General features: G+C 44.2%; 2 protein-coding genes across 2 annotated transcripts in view; both read right to left on the bottom strand.

Annotated features, from left to right (window-relative positions):
• Positions 1-3,571: 3,571 nt before the first annotated feature.
• clec14a (C-type lectin domain family 14 member A) lies at positions 3,572-9,220 on the bottom strand. The gene is made up of 2 exons (XM_015374893.1): positions 8,862-9,220; positions 3,572-5,573 (listed from the first exon to the last, which is right to left on the bottom strand). The coding sequence occupies exon 2, from the start codon at positions 5,536-5,538 to the stop codon at positions 4,426-4,428; it is 1,113 nt and encodes a 370-aa protein (XP_015230379.1). The 5' UTR covers positions 5,539-5,573; positions 8,862-9,220; the 3' UTR covers positions 3,572-4,425.
• A 1,448-nt stretch (positions 9,221-10,668) lies between these two features.
• Positions 10,669-11,963, bottom strand: part of sec23a (Sec23 homolog A, COPII coat complex component) — a 22,425-nt gene continuing 21,130 nt past the window's right edge. Inside the window, exons 17-20 of the mRNA XM_015374945.1 lie at positions 11,763-11,849; positions 11,346-11,501; positions 11,143-11,208; positions 10,669-11,075 (exon numbers count right to left, since the gene is read on the bottom strand). Of these exons, the coding sequence (XP_015230431.1) occupies positions 10,986-11,075; positions 11,143-11,208; positions 11,346-11,501; positions 11,763-11,849 (399 nt within the window). The 3' untranslated portion in view covers positions 10,669-10,985. The remainder of the gene's footprint in view (positions 11,076-11,142; positions 11,209-11,345; positions 11,502-11,762; positions 11,850-11,963) is intronic.

Here is an 11,963-nt window from a genome sequence, read left to right as displayed (position 1 = left end):
AGTGAGGATGCAGGCAGCAGCATCTGGATCAGCTGCAGCTGTCTGATCTACTTTCTATAGTTCTAGTGAGGACGCAGGCAGCAGCGTCTGGATCAGCTGCAGCTGTCTGATCTACTTTCTATAGTTCTAGTGAGGACGCAGGCAGCGGCATCTGGATCAGCTGCAGCTGTTTGATCTACTTTCTATAGTTCTAGTTAGGACGCAGGCAACAGCGTCTGGATCAGCTGCAGCTGTCTGATCTAGTTTCTATAGTTCTAGTGAGGATGCAGCAGCAGCGTCTGGATCAGCTGCAGCTGTCTGATCTAGTTTCTATAGTTCTAGTGAGGATGCAGCAGCAGCATCTGGATCAGCTGTCTGATCTAGTTTCTATAGTTCTAGTGAGGATGCAGGCAGCAGCGTCTGGATCAGCTGCAGCTGTCTGATCTAGTTTCTATAGTTCTAATGAGGATGCAGGCAGCAGCATCTGGATCAGCTGCAGCTGTCTGATCTACTTTCTATAGTTCTAGTGAGGACGCAGGCAGCAGCATCTGGATCAGCTGCAGCTGTCTGATCTAGTTTCTTACTAAATTATTAGACTTGATATTAGTTTTTAGAATGAAGCAGCTCTTTTAGTCTGCCTGCTCTAAATTAAACCAGGGTTCACATCCAATGACCAATGACCCTTTTAATCACAGCGACTCTTTAAAGTTTTATCACTGTAAACAAGATTGCTGCCCTCTTTAAAAGACTTTAGAAGTTGTTGCAGCATTTTCTGACGAGGGTCCCTCCCACTGACAAGGTCCTCAGCTAGATAAAATATCAGGTTATCAAATAAAATGTTCAAACTGGACAGGGTTTTGTTCAGTGACTGTAATTAGAGTCATTCAACCCTGCTTCTGCAACTCCAGATTAAAGTTTTCTTTTTTTGTCTCCATCTAAGGTAGTTGTTGCCCAATAAACATCATCACTTTCATCACTTCGATCTGTTTTTCAACATTACTGCCTGATTGTAGTTTCAGGTATTTGTATTTGTTGTTGTTTACATTAAGAATACTGTTTATATGGTTGTGTACAGATCTGACCACTAGGTGGCAGCAGAGTATCTTCATAGCCCTGGTTGTTTTCAAAGTTTTATTTAAGATGTCGATGAGCTGCTGCTGGGTGTAAAAAATAAACTTGTTGTGGTTGTAAGAATTTATTCAGCTGCACAGCATCAAACAAAAGAGGCAAAACAATCAGAAAGAGAAACTCTGACCTAGAAACAGAGGAACCAAATCTTGCAAAGTTTATGGAGCTGCAGAATTCTAGAATATTGTAATACTATGCAGACCCAACATTATCTGTTTTTTCTTCCCGAGAACAAAACAAGGACAAAACAAGGGCATAAATGATTTAATGAATTAAAATTAAAATATCAGGTCATAATAATGCTTTTGTAGCCTGTCCTTTATTGGCATAGTGGATGTATAGCTAAGAAAGCAGATCAGTGAACGTATTTTTGTGCATAATCATCAAGAGTGCAGGCTGTGGGGATCAAACCTGGTACTTGCAACCCTCTCAGAGCACAAGTGCACTGCTCTAACCACCAGGCCACCACTAAGGACTATAGATCAACAAATCTTCCTTAATCAACGAGGAAAGCTCTTATGCTACGTTCAGACTGCGCGCAGCAGGAGCAGCTAAAACGCGCCTGCTGCTCTAGCTGTTTGGTGGAAAAGTGGGTCTGATGCGTGTTGGGTGGAGCTACCCTATCCTTTTTTTTTTTTTGCCTGGAACAATGGCAGCTACATTTGCTGTGATCAGTGGATAAAAAGTAGTTTGAATCTATTTTGAAGTGTTAACGTCCTCCTAAAAACATGCTCCGTGCAGTCAGTTCATCCAGGTTACCATCCTGCTTTCAAAGATTATTTCTCTGTGGGAGCCGCTCAGACCCCCACATACCGGCGGTGCGCTGTCACTGGGAATCCCCAGCAGCAGTCTATGGCCCGGTCACCTCTTTGCGGCTGGAAAGCGATTTTCATACACGTAATCCAAACTGCAGGCACGGGGATAATCAAATCTAACATGTTTTGCCAGCAGATTTTGGCATTTTAAGTTAATTTAGGTGTTAATAAACTGTTTCAGAGGAGTGATCATAGTGCTCTGCATCTGCAGTGCTGTGTCTGTCTCCCTGCTAGCTCCCAGATCAGCTTCTCTAGTATGTTGATGTGGCACGTCCAGCAGCTAAAGTTTAATTTTTCCAACTCCTGCAGCTGCTGCTGTTGCAGCGCATTCTGCGCGTCAGCTGCTCAGACGCTCTGCACCTGCTACTCTAAACGCGCTGCAGCACCTTTTGCTAAGCCTTGATGCTTGTCAACCATTGACTTTGCTTGTAAACCAGCTGCTTCTGCTGCCTCTTCTGCTTTAGCTGTGAACGTAGCATTACATTTAGCAAATAATCAACTATTCAGATGCCAACTTCACTGTCATCAGTCTCAGGTGATTTAGGGCACAACAGAAAAATCTGCTCTTTAGTTTCCCCTGAAAGCTGCGCACTGGCAGGTTTGCATCAGGAAGGTGTCTTTCTGGAGTCTGGGTACTCTGGTTTCCTCCCACAGTCAGGAAACATGGGTGTTAGGTTGATCTGAGTCTTTGATCTTCCTTAGGTATTAGTGCCTGGGTGCATGTCTGTGTGTTGCCTTGTGAAGGAGTGGCCAACTGTCCAGGTGTGTGCCCTGTCTGGCAATAGGTACCAGGCTGATGGCTAGTGGAAAACAATGATGAAACTTCAGCTTGGTGGGGAAAAAAGGTTGTGGCAGCAACACAAGGCCACACACTCTAGATAAGCTTCAGACACATGACAATCTGAGGAGGGGAACTATTTCCTGTCCTGTTACTGCTGAACTCAAACAGGAAATACTTTCTAAACACCCCTGGCTGTAGAAGTCAGACACTGGGGAAAAGATGAAGATGAACTCTAATTGCTGGCTGATGTTCCTGCAGATTTGAGGCCAAATCAGTGTTTGTTGCTGTGGATGTTTAATGCTACGTACAGACCGCGAGCGGCAGAGGCAGCAGAAGCAGCAAAGTCAATGGCTGACGGAAAACAAGGGTCAGCAAAAGGTCCTGCAGGAGCAGCACGTCTGAGCGGCTGAAGCAGCAGCTGCAGGAGTTGGAAAAACTGAACTTTTGCTGCTGGACGCACCACATCAACCAATGAGAGAAGCTGATCTGGGAGCTGGCAGGGAGTCAGACACAGCACTGCTGATGCAGAGCGCTATGATCACTCCTCTGAAACAGTTTATTAGCACCTAAATTAACTTAAAATGTAGAAACCTGATGGAAAAATATATTTGCTTTTATTATCCTGGTGGCTGCAGTTTGTAGCAAATACCTGAAAAAAAGCTAACACCTACTTCCAGCCGCCACCAACAGTAGGGGAAAACCCCCAAGAGGCGAGCGGGCCTGAGGCAGCTGCTGCTGGGGATTCCCAGTGACAGCGCACCGCCAGTATGTGGGGGTCTGAGCGGCTCCCACAGAGAAATAATCTTTGAAGCCGGGATGGTAATCTGGATGAACTAACTGCACAGACCATGTTTTCAGATGGACATTCTCACCTCAAAATAGATTCCAACTACTTTTTACCCACTGATCACAGCAAATGTAGCTGCCATTAACGGCAAAGAAAGGATAGGGTAGCTCCACCCAACATGCATCAGACCCACTTTTTTTCACCGCGCAGCTAGAGCAGCAAAGATGCTTCAGCCGTGCGTCAGAATTAAACTTGAACAAGCATCAAAAAAGGAAGGCGTTTTAGCTGCTCCTGCTGTGTGCGGCCTGAACGTAGCATAACACCGGATGCCTGAGATATAACTGTTCTCTATTGGCAGAAATCTGAGGAGATCTGAGGCACAACAGGTAAATTCTTATTTAATCCATTATAATCAGTTGATGCTGGATTAAAAATTAATTTATCCAAGTGCTGCTTATTTTACTTACTGTAAAAAACAACAATTATTAATTATTAATTATAACGATTATTCACAGCATGGGATCTCAAATCGAGATCCACTTTATTTATTGAGCATATTTAAGATCAATCTAAGTCAACAGTAAAAACAATAAAAGCAGAAGAAAAGCTTCTAGGAAGACTACAGTAAAATAAGAGAGAATCCAGAACGAACAGCAAACAGCAGAAATGATTGTGGCTTTAGAGAGACTTTAAACCAGCAAGAGGACAAACCTGTCTGGTTTGTAGCTTTTACCAACAGAAGCTGCTCAGATGATCTCAGAGTCCTAAGAGAAAAATCAGGGTGGAGCAGGTTACAGAGGTACAGAGGAGCTGGAAAAGAATTTAAAAAACATTTCATAGGGACGCCAGGACATGTGAGACGTCTTCTTGGCGGATTACATGGCGTTAATGAAGGTTAATGTTCTTCCAGATGGCCTTCTATGATCCCATCTGGTTCATGGTTTGGTCCTCTTCTTCTTCTCACGCCTCTTTAAACAGCATTTCACCACAACAACCACTGCCAGTATTACCAGAAGCACAGCAACAACTGCCAGTACTGGGATCAGGACGTGTGATAACGACATCTTGCCATTGGCTGGTGGAACGTCCTGCTCACACGGAGAGTCCTGGTCCGCCCCGCAGACACACGTGTAGGAGCCCTGGGTGTTTAGGCAGGTGTGCTGGCAGGGGCTCCCAGTGCTGCACTCGTCTATGTCCACACAAAGCCCGGAGTCCTCCTCCTGGAAGCCTGCCTCGCACTGGCAGAGGACGCTGAAATCAGCCAGGGAGCCGTTCAACACTCGCCAAACGGCAGGAACACCTGAACAAACCACCTCCACCTTCACCTCGGACCAACACTCCACCAAAACCATGCTGCTGTTACTGGGATCGGCAGTCAGGGAACGGATGCTGGGATGTTTGGGGTTCTGGTTCTCACAGGACTCCGGCCCTAATGTCAGGCTGTTGGGCTGGGATGTTGGGTCGGACCTTACAGTCGGAGGACTAGTTATGGCCGTAGTTGGTTTGGGTTGGGGGTCTGCTGGAACTGGTCTCATGGTGGTCTGGCTGATTTCCAGAGAGGGTCTGGGTTGTCCATCCCTTAGCTTGCAGATGAAGCGGTAGGGAGTTTTACAGCTGTCTGGAATTAAACCCAAAGTTACCTGTGACTGGACTACCTGTCTCCTCAGGGCTCCACAGAGGTCCTCTGTACAGGTCAGCTTTGGCTCCTTCAGCCAGTAGGTGAAGCTCAACTCCTGGCTGCCGGTTTCTACCCATTTAAACCCTTTTAGGGGCTTTGAGTCGACAGTGCATTCAGATTTGGGCTTTCTCAGCCCAATCCACACCGTCATGTTAACCACTGACTGGTCGAGGAACTGAAGGATTTCCTGGACCTCATGTTTGGTGGCCATTTGGGGCAGAAAACCAGGGGAGCAGTCCGTCATGGCCCGGTCAAAGGTCACTTCCTTTTGGCTGAGGATGTATCTACGGTGTGAAGACAAGTCGCAGGAGGCATCGTTCATCAGGAAGACGGCCATCCAAAGGGAACCCCACCAGCTGCAGAACTCCATTACCACAGGCTCCTCCCCCTCTGGTGATGATGTCACTGCCCGAGTAAACACATCGGCAATATTACTGGTTAGACCTGTGATGATGGGACGCAGGACGAACCAAGTCCATTTGTCCCTCCATTTTGTTCTCATGGACTTAATCAAAATGATTTTTATGAGACACTGTCATTGAATAAATTATTTAATTTAACTCTATATCAATATCTGACAAATCTGAATTAAACATGGTCTTCAAAGATTTTGGTTCTGCTTGTGATTTTGGACTCAGGTAGAATTTGACAGATTGAACCAAAATAATCTCTGATGATGGAACTAATTTCCTGGGGTCACATCACGTCCTTACAGTAAGGTTGCACATATTTCATCCATCCATCCATCCATCCATCCATCCATCCATCCATCCATCCATCCATCCATCCATCCATCCATCCATCCATCCATCCATCCATCCATCCATCCATCCATCCATCCATCCATCCATCCATCCATCTATCCTTGTCATGATCTGGCCTGTTTGCCCCCCTTAATTAGTAATTCCTTTCACCTGTCGTTTTCCCTCCCTGCCTCAATTAGAATTTATTCCTCTCACCTGTTTCCTCTTGGTTATATTCAGTTCAGCCTGAGCATTCAGTGCCAGATCATTAACTGTTTTTCTGTTAGCCTGTATGTTCAGTTTATTTTCTTGGTTCATGTCCTGGATCCTGGCGGCCAGTGGAAAGAGGGTTTTGTTTGTGTTTGTCTCGTCTCCTAATCTCCACTTTTCTGATTATCTGCATTCTGCTGTGCGCTTACAGTGACAGTACTAGCAAAAATGCTTTAGTCAGAGGAAGCTGGAGGGATGGCCATCAGGATAAGGAACAAACACCTAAAGAGTCACATGATCAGTGGACCCTTGGAAAATAGCAGAGGACTCATTGCTCCCCTTTACCCACAGAGGGAAGAGCTCAGTCCCCTTTGTTCAGCTAAAACATCCCTCTCTCTTTGACCTCTGACCTCTCTAACTGTGGTTGGCATGACTTTATCTGAACCCGTGTCTGATCTATGGTAGCTGCCTGCCTCTGTCGCTCTCCTCTCCCAGACAGAGCTACTGGCCGAGCTTTACTGGTACCAACTGGATCGGCTCTCCTTCAGCTTCTAGACCTGGATTCTGGTTCAGAGCTCGTCTGTTTACTGTTCCTCTACAGGAGCCATTGCTGCAGCTAACCTTCTGCTTTTCAATAACATAGAAAGTGTTTATAGATCAGTGCTTCCAGTCTGCTCCTTCTGCTCTAGTTGGTCACAGGGTGGTCCCACCTAGCCTGGTTCTGGTTCTGCTGGAGGTTTCTTTCTCTCCACTGTCGCTGATCCATGTTGGATTTTATTACAGCAGAACAGAGTAAAAGTTCAAAATTCAACTTCAAAGATCATGTATCATTTTGCTGTGATAAAGGGGTGTGAATACTTTTCTGTGCTCACTGATACATGGTTTTTGCTATCAGAATATTTTGTCCTTGTATGAAAGCCTGAAATGCTTGAATAATCTGATTGATCTGACTACAACCTGTAAAGAAATCAGTGTGATGAGTCGGTATCCAGTCAAACCAATCGAGCAGATCGATCTGGAGGAGGCACACCGAGTTCGGAGCCCAGCATGTGGCACAGACAGAAAACTTCCCATAGATTGGCTCTGAAACCTGCTTGTCCCTCTGGTTTTTGCTCGTGGCAGAAGCATGAAAATCTTTACAGGTTTGCATTTGAATGATGCCAACAGTTTATTGGCAGAAGCTTTCTTTCATCTTTAGTCCAGCTGATCTGATATCAGGACTGACATGGAGAACCACCACGGTCCTCTTCTCTTCTCAGCAGGACATCCACCTCCAGACTGGACTTTATCTCTGACTGAGCCCAAGTTCTTTGGGCTGGAAAACAAGTTCTTTTAAAAGTGACTTCTATTTAAATATTTTCAGGTAAGACATTTTTTACAATACCAAAATAAAAAAAGCTGTTCCTCAAGAAGGTAATACTATTGTAAAAATATTTGCAAATGCTCATACTCGCCTCCCATGCAAAATGTTTCCAAACTATATAAAGGGTTGCAGAAACATAATGGAAATAACACCTTGAATATTAAGTCTAAGTGGGAAAGGGAATTGGGAGTAAGACTTACAGCGTGATTGCACCGGAAAAAATCAAAATCTAGATAAGTCATTTTTTCTTAAAATAAGTGCTTTTTTTTTCTTGAATTGAGGAGGTAAAAGAGACACTTTACCAAAGGAACAAGACAATTTGCATTTAAAATAAGAAATAATTGTCTTATTTTAAGTGCATTTTGTCTAAAAATCTTATTTTAAGAGTAAAAATACTCATTCCATTGGCAAATCATCTCAATTGCCTGCTCAAAATAAGGGTATATACACTTAATTTAAGAAAAATTACTTATTTCTAGATTGTTTTTCCAGTGTGGCTTTCAGTGCACATAACGCTACAGACATCTACCAGTTCTAAAAGATGGAAGGAATTCAGATGGAAGTGCTTAATCAGATACTTTATTACACCCCTAATTACTAGCAGACATAGAGAAGAAGAACAGCAATGTTGGAGACGGTGTGGCCATCAGAACATCAATCACTTTCATGTTTTTGGTCCTGCCCAAAGTTTGCACCTTACTGGGATAAATCTGTCAGACCACCAGGAAATTTTTGTGATATATCATCCCTAAAGACCCCAGGACTTTCTGCTGGGGCTGATATCTGGAGAAGTGTTTCAAAAAGAAGATGACTATCTTTTTACAATCCAATCAATTGCAAGCAATTCAAGCCATAACACTGTCTTGGCAAAATAAACTCCCTCCCCAGCTAGACTTTTGGCAGGAAGCCGTGGAGGAGATTCACTCTTTGGAAAAACTGACATATCTTATTCGTATAAAAGGACATTCCTACAACAAACGCTGGACTAAATGGCTGACATACAAGAGCAAGGAAGCATAACTAGGCGTAACATCTTGTAATGTTTTTTTTTTTCTTCCTATTTCAATGCAAATCAGTGCCCCGAGTTCTATGGGTGTTGTTTGTTTCATTGTAATGAAAAATGTTAAGAGTATAAAAAAAGTTACCTTAAATCATTAGTTTTAGTTTTCATGTTGGTTCCTGTATTAATGGGAAACAAATATCCTTTGAAGCAGCTTTAGAAAAAAAAAAGTTTATCATCATGAATTCAGTAATGACCTAGATAACTTTTATTGTCATTTTCTATACACAGTGTATACGAAATGAAAATTTGTTTTGTGCAGCCCTCTTTAAATTTCCATTTTCTTAAGGTAAACACCTTAGGTTCTTGTTTCTTACCGTGAATCGCTCAGCTTCTGATTCACTAATTTCTCTCCTTTCAGCAGTAGTTGATGTGTCCTCCAGTCTTTAAAACATCTTCTGGTCTTTCCACCTATTCCTGTGGACCTTCTCCTCGTTCTCTCCTTCCCAGTAGCTCTGCTGGCAGATTTCTGGCCTCGGTCTTCACAGCCAGCAGCTCCTCCTGGACAGGAAGCGTGTCGGGTCTAGATAGGCTCAGATGTCTTCCTGCTCAGCTGCTCTGAGACTTTCAGACTGAAACCTCAGTCTGCCATTCAGCCTTTGTTTAATTAGAACAATTACCAGCAGAGGACTGGGAACTGGACCTCAGTAGACGTGCAGGTCGTCTTAACTCTCTAAACTTTCTGTCTAATAATGCTTTCTGTCTAATAATGAATGATCCAAAAGTTCCACTTAGAGAACCAGTTTCTTTACTTTTTGAATCAGAACCAGTAAAAAAAACCCATCCTGATGAGCTGGTGCTGCTAGCTTCCAGTAGCAGAGCGGGCTTCATGCTCACTGATGGATGCTGGGAAGTATTGAATGTGAACACTGGGAAGGATCTCTGGGTCTGACCAGCATTCTTTCATTCTCTTTCAAGAAGCTCACATTGGAACAAACAGTGGAAAGGCACCAGGAAGCTGATAGTGCAAGTGGTAACTTAGGCATTTCCACGAGGTGCAGCACAAACAATAGCAGGAAGGACGGTCATGGGTTAGAGGGGGGGGGGGCTTTCTCATGGTTAGCGGGAATGAAGCTGGTGGACAGCGTCAGCACCAGGAGCTGTCCGCCATGTTTGAGGGGGCAGTTAGAAATCTGCCGAATATTTCCTGGAGTCTTTGATCATGTTTTACTAAAACCAAAAACTTTGAAGAGTTTAGAAGAAATAAATGTAAGAGCAGAAGATGGAGCAGCCATGTTTGTGTTTCCATCCTGTTTTATTTCAGTTTCTGAAGCCAAACATCCATTTCAGCTTAATGCTTGCCGTCATTGTTTGGCTCCATAGAATCAGAGTCCAGTTTTTCATTAACAGACAAAAAATGCTCCTTTCTAAGCAGCCTGGAGGAAGAAATGACCTGAACTGGAAGCCCAGGAACCAGGAACATCCTTAAACAAGGGTTCTGGGTTGAACCATCGACTCCAGCAGGGGGCTGGAGGCGAAGCTTTGCCCCCATCTTTATGAAATTAAAATCCGTCATTATGAAATAAAGATCTACCTAAAGATCTACCTAAATTTTAGGATTCATTTTAATGCCCCTGTCCCGCCCCTTCCTGTCTGAGCTGCTTCATCCCTTCATCGTCTCACTACCTTAGATCAGCTGACCAGAGATCTTCCCTTGGCCGTCAGACAGGTCTCTCTTCTTTAGACCCAATTTTTTATTTCTTAGCTTGTAACACAATCTCAGATGTTGACTTTGTCGTATTGTTTCTTTTATTAGGGGTTTTTATTACTACTTTTCTACACTACTTTATTGTTTTTATCATTGATTGTATCTTCTGATTGATTGTGGTCCAGTTGGTTGGTGTTGAAAGATTATAAATAAAATAAATATATATATACATTTGGTATGGTACACAACTAAATAAAAACTGAAAGGAAAAATTAAATATATTTCATAATAATGAAAAAATGATTTGATTTATATTTTCTTTTCCAATCAGAGATTAAACTTTTCAATTATTTCCAGCTTTTTTTATTCCAAAATGTCAGCTTTTCTTTCATTTTTACTGCAACGCTTTCAACTGGTACCACTTCGTCTCTGGGTCTGAGCTAAAGGTGAAGGAAAACACAGGAAGCAGTGGGCTTTCCACACACAACTTTACTGCAAACATTAGGGGTTGCCATGACAACATGTTGAGTTTCTGAAATGAAAACCGGCGCTCTAAAGAGACCAGTCAGGGAGAAAAAACTGAACTCATAAATAGAAACCAAGAGTGTAAACACAAATGATGCCCCAGCTGGAGGTTCTGATGCCCCAGCTGGAGGTTGGTGATGGTGAGAGGAGACCCAGAGGGGATGATGTATAACGGAGTCCTGGACCTGCTGCTGAGAGCGGCGCTAACGGAACCAAGGCTTGTCGTTTGCTTCAGGCAGCTACAGCACAAACAGAACCGACAACCCGATCAGGCGGCGCTGGAGACAGCCAGCTTCTTCAGGTGATCCATGAAGACCTGCAGACTGACGTCGTCAGTGAGGATTGGAGCCCCGGACTCCTGCAGAGAAAGCGGCCGTGTCATTGGATCAGCTGAGGCTGAGGTCAAAGGTCACTGGGGGTCTTACCTGTCCCCAGGCGTACATGTTGTTGTGGGTCTGAGAAGGGTTGACTTTGGAGAGCAGGAAGCGAGCCTGGAAACAGACAGAAAGTTCTATTCAGATGAGAAAACAGGCCGAGGTCCGTTCCAGACCACGACTTTGGTCCTGATGGAGAGGACCTCCCTGTTAGTGTCTACCCCTGATGCGTCTCCAGGTGACAGTGCCCTCACCTGGCTGCCGCCATGCTCTGTGTCGATGTATCTGGGCATGGGGAAGCGGGTGTGCAGCAGCTCCTGAGCGTCGTCCACTGGCGCCTGGAGGAGGTGTTTGAAGTTCTCGTACTCGGGCATGTCCTGGTACCTGGCCTTCCTCCACTGGGACACGGTCTGAAACAGAAGGCAGCTCAGACTGGACTGGCTCCAGACCCAACATGTTTGCTCTATCTCAGCATGAAGCTGAGCTTAGCTGATCCTGAAACTTCTACTCAGAATCTCTGGCCTCTTCTGCCATCTTACAGAAACAGAGAAACTGCTTCTTTGGAGCAGGATGATCTGATCAGGATAAATGGATGGGGTAGCAGAAAATGGATGAAGGTCTAATCCAGAGAACATTCAGACTGATGAACCCCATCATGAATGAGTTGGTACCTCTCCATGGTAGATGACGATCTGGAAGAAGGTGTCCATTAGCAGGATCCGGTCTGGCAGGATGCTGCTACTGTCCAACAGAACCGGCTGGAAAACACAGAAACAGACAATCTGATCAGACAACAGATCAAAGCCTTATAGGGGAACGCCGTTTTGTTTACATTGGGCGCTTGATTTTACGTTATTACATCATGTTCTAAT

Source organism: Cyprinodon variegatus, unplaced genomic scaffold, assembly GCF_000732505.1.
Source record: "Cyprinodon variegatus isolate N-32 unplaced genomic scaffold, C_variegatus-1.0 Scaffold110, whole genome shotgun sequence".
Taxonomy (NCBI): Eukaryota; Metazoa; Chordata; class Actinopteri; order Cyprinodontiformes; family Cyprinodontidae; genus Cyprinodon; species Cyprinodon variegatus.
Note: the sequence above shows the minus strand (reverse complement) of the source record. Positions and strands in the feature narration are given on the sequence as shown.

Excerpts from the sequence above, each read along its gene's own strand:
- clec14a (XM_015374893.1), bottom strand. The coding sequence starts at position 5,538 with ATGGAGTTCTGCAGCTGGTGGGGTTCCCTTTGGATGGCCGTCTTCCTG.